This window comes from Somniosus microcephalus, chromosome 22 (assembly GCF_052327205.1).
Source record: "Somniosus microcephalus isolate GS21.2 chromosome 22, FLI_Smic_1.0, whole genome shotgun sequence".
NCBI classification, from domain to species: Eukaryota; Metazoa; Chordata; class Chondrichthyes; order Squaliformes; family Somniosidae; genus Somniosus; species Somniosus microcephalus.
In genome coordinates this window covers 9,420,221-9,434,495 of record NC_141008.1, presented here as the reverse complement: position 1 = coordinate 9,434,495, position 14,275 = coordinate 9,420,221, and the positions used below count along the sequence as shown (strand labels likewise).

At 44.3% G+C, this 14,275-nt stretch overlaps 1 protein-coding gene across 3 annotated transcripts in view; it reads right to left on the bottom strand.

The window, feature by feature from the left end:
- Positions 1–14,275, bottom strand: part of rcc1l (RCC1 like) — a 56,269-nt gene that overhangs the window by 20,843 nt on the left and 21,151 nt on the right. For all 3 annotated transcript variants that reach the window (XR_015073197.1, XR_015073198.1, XM_085964151.1), the window contains exons 6-7: positions 12,328–12,412; positions 918–1,099 (exon numbers count right to left, since the gene is read on the bottom strand). Coding sequence is in view for 1 of the 3 variants with exons in the window: in XM_085964151.1 (XP_085820277.1) it covers positions 918–1,099; positions 12,328–12,412 (267 nt within the window). In the remaining 2 variants the exon portion in view is untranslated. The remainder of the gene's footprint in view (positions 1–917; positions 1,100–12,327; positions 12,413–14,275) is intronic.

Below are 14,275 nucleotides of genomic sequence, written 5' to 3'. Positions count from 1 at the left end.
TTTGTTGTGAGATTTTATACATTTCCCAATTACCGCAGCACAGTGCACCCAGAACAGTAGACTGGACTGTAACCACGGCCCTGCTCCATTTATCATCACCTCACTACCCTGGACTCTCTGCCTGTTTATGAAACCCAACAATCGATTGGCCTTTATCTAGCCAGACTCACATTTCCAGGGAACTATGTATTGGATCCCTAGGTCTCAGCCAGCACCTGCCTTCCGAATGATTTACAGATCGACCGTCCGGCCTGTAGTCAGTCAGCTCCTCTCAGAAAACAGGGATCAATCCAGAGATTTGTGGATTGGCCTCTTCTTTGACGGAGACAAAGAAACAGCTAGCCAAAGCCTTCATTCAGATTTACACTTTGCTAATGTTGTAGATAGAATACGGAAACAAATCCCTATTTGCTGCTTTCATTTGAGAAAAGGAAAAACTTCTCATTGAATTTAATGTTTGTCATCAAAACAGAACACGTGACAATCACACAATAAGCTGCAGCTTCCGAGAGAGGTCATTATTTTTAAATATCTTAAAATGTAAAAACAAACTGTCCCTTTGAAAGCAAGGATTGAAAATAAACCCCCAGTTATAGATCAGATCGTTTGTCTGTAATTGGAACAGCCTGCGATCCTAACACGGAACAGCGTCAAAACCAAGCGGTTTTAAAATAGTGGGAGGTAACTCCATATACCAAGGATCTGAAGTGACACAGGGTTATTTCTGCTGTGGCAACCAGGTAGCCGAGTGTCAGAACTGAGGTTAGGGACTCAGCAGAACATCTGACCAGACAGGAGACCTTTACTCTGCGCTGCTGGGAGTTGGTGCGTTGACATGCTGTATCACCACTGTGTATGGGTTTTGACATTGGAGATCTCTCTCTCTCTCTCTCTCGATAGGGAATCTCCATGCCTACCTGCGTGGCCTCAGTAACTGCAGAAAGCTGCAGATACTCAGAGTTGCCCCAGCCAAACAGATCCCCATCTTCGGATACGGCCAAGCAGAAGTCTCCATATGTTGCTGTCTGTACAATATTGACTCCGGCAACATCCCCTGTCAGCCTGGTCGGTTTACAGCTTGTACCATGGTGACCGAGACCTAAGTAAAGAATTATCAAGGTAGGTTTTTCTTGTTTTTAAATACAAAGAATGAACTCTTTAAACAAAGGTAATAAAAAGCTTTCTCCAGGCATACTGGTGGTCAGGGTAATCCCGTTATCACAGGGCAACGTGACTGATGATGAAGGAGGTGAACTTGTGAAGACTCAGGGAATGGCAGTGATACTAAACAAGGACTTTGCCTCAATTTTCAGAGCGGAGGTTGGTATTGGACCTATAGAAGCACTGAGAACAGTTTGTGGAGGCTACTTTTCAAAGAGGGACTGAAGAAAGTCCTGAAAAAATCACTGGAACCTGATGGATTACAGCCTAAGATCCTGAGGGAAGCTGGGGAAACACTTTTTCAGAAAGGAAGGTTGTGCCAGAGGACTGCAGTGGAGCAGTTTGTGACTCTCCTCTTCACTAAAGGAAGTTGGAACCAGGCCGGGGTTACAGGCCAATCAGTCTACTACTAGAGTCTGTAATACGGGATGGAAGAAGCAGCATTAATCAGGATTTCTAAAGGCAGGCTGTGTTTGACCAACCGTATAGAATTCTTTGAATAAATAAATGAGAGAATAAAGGAAATGCAGTGGGTGTGTTACATTATCGAAAGTCCATGATTTATAAGATATTTATGGGAAAGATAATGGTACATGGAATTAAAGAATTAGATAGGTACCAAGAGGGATTCTAAGGGGGCTGGTGATTGAGCAGGAGAGTGTGATTAGACTGGGTGGCTCATGTGGAGAAAACACCAGCACAGATTTGACGGGGACAAATGATCCTTTTCTGTGTTGGAACATTCTATGACTATAAAATTTCAAATTTTATCTGCCGCTTTAGACACCTACCACCACCTTTCCTTAATATAACTGACAGAGTGAATCCTCAATATGAATGTAAAGCACCTGGTCAGTATTCATTCCTGACAATTTTACAATAGTTGTTCCAAAATTTGGTTTAAAAAGCTATCTCCCTGCCCCTTCAGCCTCGCCATCAATCATTCTAAAGCAAGGTATGGGTAAGTAGCCACTCCAGCAACATCATAGAAACATAGAAGATAGGAGCAGGAGTAGGCCATTCGGCCCCTCGAGCCTGCTCCGCCATTCAATGCGATCATGGCTGATCATCCAAATTCAGTACCCGGTCCCTGCTTTCTCCACATATCTTTAGCCTTAAGAAATATATCCAACTCCTTCTTGAATATATTTAATGAATTGGCCTCTACTGCCTTCTGTGGTACAGAATTCCACAGGTTCACCACTCTCTGGGTGAAGAAATTCCTCCTCCTCTCTGTCCTAAATGGCCTACCCTTTATCCTTAGACTGTGACCCCTGGTTCTGGACTCCCCGACCATCGGGAACATCCTTCCTGCACCTAGCCTGTCCAGTCCTGTCAGAATTTTATAAGTTTCAATGAGATCCCCTCTCATTCTTCTAAACTCCAGCGAGTACAAGCCCAATCGACCCAATCTCTCCTCATACGTCATTCCTGCCATCCCAGGTATCAGCCTGGTGAATCTTCGCTGAACTCCTTCCATGGCAAGAAAATCCTTCCTCAGATAAGGCGACCAAAACTGCACACAATACTCAAGATGTGGTCGCACCAAGGCCCTGTACAACTGCAGCAAGACATCCTTGTTCCTGTACTCAAACCCTCTCGCTACGAAGGCCAACATACCATTTGCCTTCTTAACCGCCTGCTGCACCTGCATGCTTACCTTCAACGACTGGTGCACAAGGACGCCCAGGTCTCGTTGCACTTCCCCTTCTCCCAATCTATTGCCATTCAGATAATAATCTGCCTTCCTGTTTTTGCCACCAAAGTGGATAACCTCACATTTATCCACGTTATATTGCATCTGCCATGCTTCTGCCCAATCACCCAACCTGTCCAAATCATCCTGGAGTTTCTCGGCATCCTCCTCGCAGCACACACGCCCACCCAGCTTTGTGTCGTCTGCAAATTTGGAGATATTACATCTAGTTCCCTTGTCTAGATCATTAATATATATTGTGAATAGCTGGGGTCCAAGGACCAATCCCTGCGGTACCCCACTAGTCACTGCCTGCCACTTGGAAAAAGACCTGTTTATTCCAACTCTTTGCTTTCTGTCTGCCAACCAGTTCTCCATCCAAGTCAATACCTTGCCCCCAATCCCATGTGCCTTAACTTTACACGCTTATGCTGGACCTTATCGAAAGCCTTTTTGAAAGTCCAAATACACCACATCCACTGGTTCTCCCTTATCTATTTTACCAGTTACATCCTCAAAAAATTCCAGTAGATTAGTCAAGCACGATTTACCTTTTGTAAATCCATGTTGACTTTGTCCGATCCTGTCACTGTTTTCCAAGTGCTCTGCTATTACATCTTTTATAATGGACTCTAGCATTTTCCCCACTACCGATGTCAGGCTTACCAGTCTGTAATTCCAGTTTTCTCTCTACCACCTTTTTTGAATAGTGGGGTAACATTAGCTACCCTCCAATCCATGGGTACTGCTCCAGATTCCATCGAATGTTGGAAGATGATCAGCAATGCCTCTACTATTTCTAGGGCCACTTCCTTAAGCACCCTAGGATGTAGATTATCAGGCCCTGGGGATTTATCTGCCTTCAATCCCATCAATTTCCCTAACACCATTTCCCTACAAATACTGATTTCTTTCAGTTCCTCCCTTTCATCAGACCCTATGTTCCCCGACATCTCTGGGAGGTTATTTGTGTCCTCCTTTGTGAAGACAGAACCACAATATGTATTTAATTGGTCCGCCATTTCTTTGTTCCCCATTATAAATTCCCCTGATTCTGACTGCAAGGGACCTACGCTTGACTTCACCAATCTTTTTCTCTTCACATATCTATAAAAGCTTTTAGTCAGTTTTTATGTTCCCTGCAAGCTTACTCTCATATTCTATTGTCCCATTCTTAATTAATCCCTTTGTCCTCCTTTGTTGAATCCTAAACTGCTCCCAATCCTCAGGTTTACTGCTTTTTCTGGCCAATTTATATGTCCTCTCCTTGGATTTTATGCTATCCCTAATTTCCCTTGTTAGCCACAGTTGAGTTACCTTTTTTGTTTTATTTTTATGCCAAACTGGGATGAACAATTTCTGTAGTTCATCCATGCGGTCTTTGAATGTTTGCCATTGCCTATCCACCGTCAACCCTTTGAGTGACATTCCCCAATCAATCCTACCCAGCTCGCACCTCAGACCATCGTAGTTTCCTTTATTTAAATTCAGGACCCTAGTCTCTGAGTCAACTACTTCGATCATATTGTGATTGCTCCGACCCAAGGGGCCTCGTACAACAAGATTGCTAATTAATCCTTTCTCGTTACATAATACCCAGTCTAAGATGGCCTGAACTCTGGTTGGTTCCTCGACATATTGGTCCAGGAAACCATCCCATAAACACTTCAGGAATTCCTCCTCCACAGTATTGTTACTAATTTGGTTAGCCCAATCTATATGTAGATCATCAGACATGCAGAAATAAATTTTAATGAGCATTCCCAAAGTCCACATTTGTGGCCTTGTAACTCAAGTTACAAACATAACCCGAGGACCAAGTGATTGGTTTATTGGTCAGATCCACTCAGAAACTGGCATTCGGACTTGTGTAAAACTGAGGCCGGCAGGAAGCAAACTGTGTGGCATCAATGGGTGTGAAAATCGATTCCAAATCTATACAACTTCAGAGGCCAACTATCAAGATCAAGGAGCTGTTGTTTTGGGTGCATCGGGACTACTGGGTATGGGTCTTGTTGCCACAATATAGGAAAGACATCACAGCACTGGGAGTCAGACAAGGAGAGATGACAGAAGATGTCATTCCTTCCAGAGTAGACTGCGGGAGGATCTTATTGAGGGTATCGACAAGTTGAACCCTGAGAAACTGATAACCGTGCACTCAGGAATGACAATAAGGGACATGGGATGAAGCTCAGAAAAGGTAGGTGGACAGATCAGATAGAACTACTATGCACAGAGGGGAGGGGAGGGGGAGGGGAAGTACAGACAACAACAACTTGCATTTATATAGTGCCTTAAACGTAGTAAAACATCCTTAGGCGCTTCACAAGTGCATTATTGAACAAAATGTGACATTGAGTCATATAAGGACGTATCAAGACAGAGGAGGTCAAAGAGGTTGATTTAAAGAACGTCTTAAATGAGACAGGGTTAATTAGTAATCTCACAGTAAAGGATCCTCTGGGGAAGAGTGATCATAATATGGTAGAATTTCACATTGCATTTGAGGGTGAAATACTTAAATCCAAAACGAGAGTCTTAAACATAAATAAAGCCAATTACAGGAAACTTTGGTTTATCCGGAGGTTGTATGTCCGGAAACCTCGATCTAACGGCAGAAATCAGCAGCCGTTTTGTTAGGTTTTTTTTCTTCCCCTAGCATTTTTTTTTCTTCCCCTAGCATTTTTTTAAACAGTCAGGCTGTGGAAAGCGTCTCTGTAGCTTAGCAACAGCTTCAGAGACGCTTCCAAGGTACGGGCCGAGTGTTTACAAGCTGTTGCTAAGCAACAGTGTTTGTTGTCAGATACGGAGATGAAAACCTCCGTATCCTTCAACATTAGCGCTGGTCTATCCGGAAGTTTTGATCTAACGGCACCAGCTCGGTCCCGTCGGTGCCGGATATCGCGAAGTTTCCTGTACATAGGTATGAGGAGCCAGTTGACTAAGTTGGATTGGGAAATTAGATAAAAAGGTATGATGGTAGATAAGCAGTATCAGACATTTAAAGAAATATTCCAAAATTCTCAACAAATATACATTCCATTGAGAAATAAAAACTCCACAGGAAAAAGTGATCCATCCGTGGCTATCTAAAGAAGTTAAGGATAGTATTAGATTAAAAGAAGAGGCTTATAATGTTGTGAAGAGTAGTAGTAAGCCTGATCATTGGGAAAGCTTTAGAAATCAGTAGAGGATGACCAAAAAATTGATAAAAAGGGAGAAAATAGAATGAGAGTAAACTAACAAGAAATATAAAAACAGATTGTAAGAGCTTCTACAAGTATGTAAAAAGGAAGAGAGTAGCAAAAGTAAGCGTTGGTCCCTTAGAGGCTGAGACAGGGGAAATTATAATGGGAATAAGGAAATGGCAGAGACTTTAAACAAATATTTTGTATCTGTCTTCACAGTAGAAGACACAAATAGTGGGGAACCAAGGGGCTAATAAGAACGAGGAACTTAAAGTAATCAGAACATTCTGAGGGGGGAGGGTAAACAGCCAGAGGTCGTGGTCCATATCGGTACCAACGACATAGGTAGAAAGAGGGATGAGGTCCTGCAGGCAGATTTTAGGGAGCTAGGAAAGAGATTCAAAAGCAGGACCTCAAAGGTAGTAATCTCTGGATTATCCCTGGTGTCATGCGCAAGCAAGTATAGAAATAGGAGGGTAGAGCAGATGAATATGTGGCTGGGGAAATGGTGCAGGAGGGAGGGCTTCAGAGTCCTGGGGCATTGGGGCTGGTTCTGGGGGAGGTGCAACCTGTACAGGCTGGATGGGTTGCACCTCAACAGAGCCGGTACCAACATCCACGCGGGGAGGTTTGCTAGTGCTGTTGGGTAGGGTTTAAACTAAGTTGGCAGGGGGATGGGCACCAGGATGTAGCATTAGAAAGGGGAAACAAAGGGCACAAAGGATTGGGAGAGACGGATAGCACTAAAGTAAGAAATAGTAAGGTATTAGGTGAGGTCAGACTAAGAGAGAACATAGGATGGTTCACAGTGTATGTATGTGAACGCACGAAGCGCGGTAAACAAGGTTGGTGAGCTGCAGGTGCAAATAGGCACATGGGAATATGATGTCGTGGCGATAACGGAGAGCTGGTTCAAGAAAGGGCAGGATTGGGTATTAAATATTCCTGGATATAAGGTGTTCAGGAAAGATAGGAAAGGAAAGAAAGGAGGTGGGGTGGCAGTATTGGTTAAGGAGAATGTTACAGTGCTGGAGAGAGAGGATGGCCTGGAGAGGGTCAAGTACAGAATCTATATGGCTAGATTACAACATTACAACAGTGACTACACTTCAAAAGTACTTCATTGGCTGTAAAGTGCTTTGGGACGTCCGATGGTCATGAAAGGCGCCATATAAATGCAAGTCTTTCTTTCTTCTTTAGAGTTAAGGAACAATAGAGGTGCCATTACACTACTGGGTGTATTCTATAGGCCACCAACTAGTGGGAAAAATATGGAGGAGCAAATTTGCAGAGAAATTACAGAGAGATGCAAGAAGTATAGAGCAGTGGTAATGGGGGACTTCAACTATCCCAATATAGACTGGGATAGTGATAATGTAAAAGGGCAGAGAGGGGGAAGAATTTCTGAACTGTGTCCAGGAGAACTTTCTTGATCAGTATGTTTCTGGCCTGTCGAGGGAGGAGGCATTGCTGGATCTGGTTCTGGGGAATGAGGTCGGTCAAGTGGAGCAAGTGTCAGTAGGTGAACATTTAGGGAACAGTGATCATAGTAGCAAAAGGTTTAGATTAGCTATGGAAAAGGACAGGGAGCAATCTAAAGTAAAAATACTTAATTGGAGGGCGGCCAATTTCAGTGCGATGAGAACAGATCTGGCCCAGGTAAATTGGAATCAAAGATTGGCAGGCAAAACTATAATGGATAAATGGGCTGCCTTTAAAGAGGAAATAGTTCAGGGTACAGTCAAGTTACATTCCCACTAGGGGGAAAGGTAGGGCAACTAAAGTCAGAGCTCCCTGGGTGACAAACGAGGTAGAGAGTAAGATGAAGCAGAGAAAGAGCACGTATGACAGATGTCAGGTTGAGAATACATCTGAGAATCAGGCTAAATAAAGAAAGTTCAGAGGAGAAGTGAAAAAGAAAATAAGAGGAGCAAAGAGAGGGTTTGAGAACAGCTAACATAAAAGGTAATCCAAAAGTCTTCTATAGGCATATAAATAGTAAACGGGTAGTAAGAGGAGGGTTGGGCCGATTAGGTATGGCTGAGGTGCTAAATGAGTACTTTGCATCTGTCTTCACCAAGGAAGAAGATGCTGCCATAGACATAGTGAAGGAGGAGGTAGAGGAGATACTGGATGGGATAAAAATTGATAAAGGAGGTACGAGAAAGGCTGGCTGTACTTAAAGTAGATAAGTCACCAGGACCAGATGTGATGCATCCTAGGACACTGAGGGAAATGAAGAAAGAAATCGAGGAGGTACTGGCCATAATCTTCCAATCTTCCTTAGAAGCAGGGGTGGTGCCAGAGGACTAGAGAATTGGAAATGTTACACCCTTGTTCAAAAAAGGGTATAAAGATAAACCCAGCAACTTTAGGCCAGTCAGTTTAACCTCGGTAGTGGGGAAGCTTTGAGAAACAATACTCAGGGACAAAATTAACAGTCACTTGGACAAGTGTAGGTTAATTAAGGAAAGCCAGCACGGATTTGTTAAAGGCAAATCGTGCTTAACCAACTTGATCGAGTTTTTTGTTGAGGTAACAGAGAAGGTTGATGAGGGCAATGCAGTTGACATGGTGTACATGGATTTCCAAAAGGCATTCGACAAAGTGCCACATAATAGGCTTGCCAGCAAAGTTGAAGCCCATGGAATAAAAGGGACAGTGAAGGCATGGATATGAAATTGGCTAAGTGACAAGAAACAGAGAGTAGTGGTGAATTGTTGTTTTTCAGACTAGAGGAAGGTATACAGTGGTGTTCCCCAGGGGTCTGTTCTAGGACCACTGCTTTTCCTGATATATATCAATGACTTGGACTTGGGAGTACAGGGCACAATTTTAAAATTTGCAGATGACACAAAACTTGGAAGATTAGTGAACAGTGAGGAGGATAGTGATAGACTTCAAGAGGACATAGACAGGCTGGTGGAATGGGCAGACACGTGGCAGATGAAATTTAATGCAGAAAAGTGCGAAGTGATACATTACAAAAGCATGGAAATTATGATGAACCTGTATAAAACACTGGTTCATCCTCAACTGGAGTATTGTGTCCAATTCTGGTCACCACACTTCAGGAAGGATGTGAAGGCCTTAGAGAGGGTGCAGAAAAGATTTACAAGAATGATTTCAGGGATGAGGTACTTCAATTATGTGGATAGACTGGAGAAGCTGGGGTTATTCTTCTTAGAGAAGAGAAAATTGAGAGGAGATTTGATAGAGATGTTCAAAATAATGAGGTATGGACAGAGTAGATAGAGAGGAACTGTTCCCATTGGTGGAAGGGTCAAGAACCAGAGGACACAGATTTAAGGTGATTGGCAGAAGAACCAAAGGCGACATGAGGAAAAACTTTTTTTACTCAGCGAGTGGTTATGATCTGGAATGCAATGCCTGAAAGGGTGGTGGAGGCAGATTCAATCACGGCTTTCAAAAGAGAATTGGATAAGTACCTGAAGGAAAAAATTTTGCAGGGCTACAGAGAAAGGGCGGGGGAGTGGGACTAGCTAAAGTGCTCTTGCAGAGAGCTGGCACCGGCTCAACGGGCCGAATGGCCTTCTTCCATGCTGTAACCATTCTATGATTCTATAATATCAGTAGATAAAAAGTACTCGAGAAACTAATGGGACTAAAAGCCGACAAATCCACATGACCTGATGGCCTACATCCTAGGGTTCTAAAAGAGGTGGCTGCAGAGATAGTGGATGCATTGGTTCCAAAATTCCTTAGATTCTAGAATGGTCTCAGCAGATAGGAAGGTAGCAAATGTAACCCCGCTATTCTTGAAAGGGGAGAGAGAGAAAACAGGGAACTACAGGCCAGTTAGCCTGACATCAGTTGTTGAGAAAATGCTGGAATCCATTATCGAGGAAGTGGTAATAGGGCACTTAGAAAATCATAACAGGATTAGGCAGGGCCAACATGGTTTTATGAAAGGGAAATAGTGTTTAACAAATTTATTAGAGTTTTTTGAGGATGTAACTAGCAGGGTAGATAAAGGGGAACCAGTGGGTGTCGTATATTTGGATTTCCAAAAGGCATTCGATAAGGTGCCACATAAAAGGTTGCAACAGAAAATAATAGCTCATGGGGTTGGGGGTAATATATTAGCATGGATAGAGGATTGGTTAACGGACAGAAAACAGAGAATAGGAATAAACGGGTCATTTTCCGGTTGGCAGGCTGTAACTAGTGGGGTGCCGCAAGGATCAGTGCTTGGGCCTCAGCTATTTACTATCTATATTAATGACTTAGATGAAGGGACCAAGTGCAATGTACCCAAATTTGCTGACGATACAAAGCTAGGTGGGAAAGTAAGCTGCGAGGAGAACGCAAAGAGCCTGCGAAGGGATAAAGACAGGTTAAATAAGTGGGCAATAAAGTGGCAGATGTGGGGAAATGTGAGGTTATTCACTTTGGTAGGAAGAATAGAAAACAGAACATTTTTTAAATGGTGAGAGACTATTAAATGTTGGTGTTCAGAGAGATTTAGGTGTCCTTGTACAGGAAGCAGAGTGTTAGCATGCAGGCACAGCAAGCAATCAGGAAGGCAAATGGCATGTTGGCCCTTATTGTAAGGGGGTTGGAGTATAAGAGTAAGGAAGTCTTGCTCCAATTGTACAGGGCCTTGGTGAGACCACACCTGGAGTACTGGGCACAGTTTTAGTCTCCTTATCGGAGGAAGGACATACATGCCTTAGAGGCGGTGCAACGAAGGTTCATTAGATTGATTCCTGGGATGAGAGGGCTGTCCTATGAGGAGAGATTGAGTAGATTGGGCCGATACTCTCTGACGTTTAGAAGAATAAGAGGTGATCGCATTGAAACATAGAAGATACTGAGAGAGATTGATGAGGTAGATGCTGAGAGGTTGTTTCCCCTGGCTGGAGAGTCTAGAACCAGGGGACATAGTCTCAGGATAAGGGGTCAGTCATTTAAGACTGAGATGAGGAGGAATTTCTTCACTCCGAGGGTTGTGAATCTTTGGAATTCTCTACCCCAGAGGGCTGTGGATGCCGAGTCATTAAGTTTATTCGAGGCTGAGATCGATAGATTTTTGGACTCTGGGAGCATCAAGGTATATGGGGACTCAGGCGGGAAAGTGGAGTTGAGGTCGCAGATCAGCCATGATCTTAATGAATAGCGGAGCAGGCTCGAAGGGCCGTAGGGCCTACGCCTGTTCCTAACTCTTATGTTCTTAAAGGAGGATGGATGGAGAGGTAGAGCGGCGGAGAGGTTTAGGGAGGGAATTCCAGAGCTTAGGGCCTAGGTAGCTGAAGGCACGGCCACCAATGATGGAGCGATGAAAATCGGGGCTGTGCAAGAGGCCAGAATTGGAGGAGCGCAGAGATCTCAAAGGCTTGTAGGGCTGGAGGAAATTGCAGAGATAGGGAGAGGCGAGGCAAGACCATGGAGGGATTTGAAAACAAGGATGAGGACTTTAAAACTGAGACGTTGCTGGGTCAGGAGCCAACATAGGTCAAAGAGCACAGGGCCCATTGTGCTGTGCCAGCTCTACGAAAATCCAATTATTCCCACTCCCCTACTCTTTCCCCACAGCCCTGCAATTTTCTCCCCTTCAAGTATTTATCCAAATCCCTTTTGAAAGTTACTATTGAATCTGCTCCCACCGCCCTTTCAGGCAGCGCGTTCCAGATCACAACAACTCGCTGCGTAAAAACATTCTCCTCATCGCACCTCTGGCTCTTTTGCCAATTACCTTAAATCTGTGCCCTCTGGTTACCGACCCTCCTGCCAGTGGAAGCAGTTTCTCCCTCTCTATTCTATCTAAACCCTTCATGATTTTGAACACCTCTATTAAATCTCCCCTTAATCTTCTCTGCTCCAAGGAGAACAACCCCAGCTTCTCCAGTCTCTTCACGTAACTCATCCCTGGAAACATTCTAGTAAATCTCTTCTGCACCCTCTCCAAGGCCTTGACATCCTTCCAAAAGTGCGGTGCCCAGAAGCGGGCAAAATACTCCAGCTGAGGCCTAACCAGTGTTTTATAAAGGTTTAGCAGAACTTCCTTGTTTTTGTACGCTATTCCTCTATTTATAAAGCCCAGGATCCCTTATGCTTTTTTAACAGCCTTATCAACTTGTGGAAGAGGCGAGAATTGGAGGAGCTTCAAAGATTTGTGTACGTAAGTAAATAAATAAATGTTTGGATTTGATGCTTTGTTCCAGACAACTATCTCAAGTTGCTGAGCTGAACCCTGAAAGAAACAGTTGCTGTGGAAGTGAGCAGACCTTCAAACTCTGGGTCATCAGACACCCTCACCTGTTTGTCCGTCAGCTCCCCACCCACAGGAATAGAGCTCGCCTTTCGCTGTTCTGAAGAGACTGTGATCCTGCCCACATTTAACCTGTAAATCACAGACAGCACATTGATGGTGTGAATGGTCTTCAAACTGTAGAAACAGTGCTCACCCTACTACACTAGAACTTCAATAGAATCATTCTGTACAATCAGAGAATATTTAAAGAATCATTTTCATTTCATAATATCAGAAGGACTTGTTATTCTTCTACTTTTACCCGATAGTTCTGTGTTACAATTTTAGATCTTTTTTGCCTTCTTACTCCAGATATTTCAACTGCTCCTGCCGGTGAGTCTCAGCTCCCGACGGCAGACTGTGCCTGACATCTAGGTAAGTTTCTAACAGCATGCCCAGGATAATGAACAGAAAGCCTGTCTTTAGCTGCTGTCCCTCCACAGGTTCGTCAGCAGACCTCATTATCTCAGCTTTAACTGCCAAATGAGTTTATGGACCAACAGATAAAAAAACTTTACTCCCCATTGTCACAACCTTTAAGCGACACTTTTATGTCAACATTTACAATGTAAAACGGCTATATACACAAGTAGAATTTAAATGACTATGTGAGCATTTAGAATGAATAAACGGTTGCCGGTTAAACGGGTGCAGTTCCAGGCCTCCCACTGCTGGTGATGCATGTCATTTTGTGGAAACTACCTTTGTTAAATGTGCAGGGATCAAACCCATGAGTGTGTCGTTTTTAGTGCCATGTTATAACCAAGTGGCCACAGGTGGCAAAGCACAACTGTGGGAAATCAACCATTAACTGTAGTCGTCAGAATTCGAACCTGTGCCGGGAAACCCAACGAATATCTAATCCATCGACCTACCCTCTCGACCAAGACTGCCCATTTGTTGATTGAATTGGGATAAATTCAGATGTGATGTTCAATCAAATTTGTTAGTGTACAGACAAACTGAACAGGCCTGTCCAACGTTTTTCCCCAAGTCAGGTAAGCTTTAATGTTTATATATTTTGAATTAAATGCACCAGCTTCCTTTAGACTCCAGCTACATCCCATCCCACTGTCGCTGGTCTTAGCCACCCCGCTTATTTAGGAACAGGAGGCCATTCAGCCCCTCAAGCCTGTTCTGCCATTCTAATGTCCTTTAGGGAAGGAAATCTGCTGTCCTTACCTGGTCTGGCCTATATGTGACTCCAGACCCACAGCAATGTGGTTGACTCTTAACTGCCCTCTGAAATGGCCTAGCAAGTCACGTTGTAACTAACCGCTACGAAACAAAATAATAAGAATGAAACCGGACGGACCACCCGGCATCGACCTCGACACCGGCTACGGACACGGCATCGGCACACCCAGCCCAGTCGACCCTGCAAAGTTCTCCTCACCAACATCTGGGGATTTGTGCCAAAATTGGGAGAGCTGTCCCACAGACTAGTCAAGCAACAGCCTGACATATTCATACTCACAGAATCATACCTTTCAGCCAATGTCCCAAACTCCTCCCCCACCGTCCCTGGGTATGTCCTGTCCCACCGGCAGGACACACCCACCAGGGGTGGCCCAGTCGGGAAGGGGTGGCCCTGGGAGTCCTCAACATTGACTCCGGACCCCATGAAGTTTCATGGCTTCAGGTCAAGCATGGGCAAGGAAACCTCCTGCTGATTACCACCTACCGCCCTCCCTCAGCAGATGAATCAGTACTCCTCCATGTTGAACACCACTTGGAAGAAGCACTGAGAGTAACAAGGGCACAGAATGTACTCTGGGTGGGGGACTTCAATGTCCATCACCAAGAGTGGCTCGGTAGCACCACTACTGACCGAGCCCTGAAGGACATAACTGCCAGTCTGGGCCTGTGACAGGTGGTGAGTGACCAACAAGAGGAAAAACCTACTTGACCTCGTCCTCCCCAATCTATCTGTCGCAGATGCATCTGTCCATG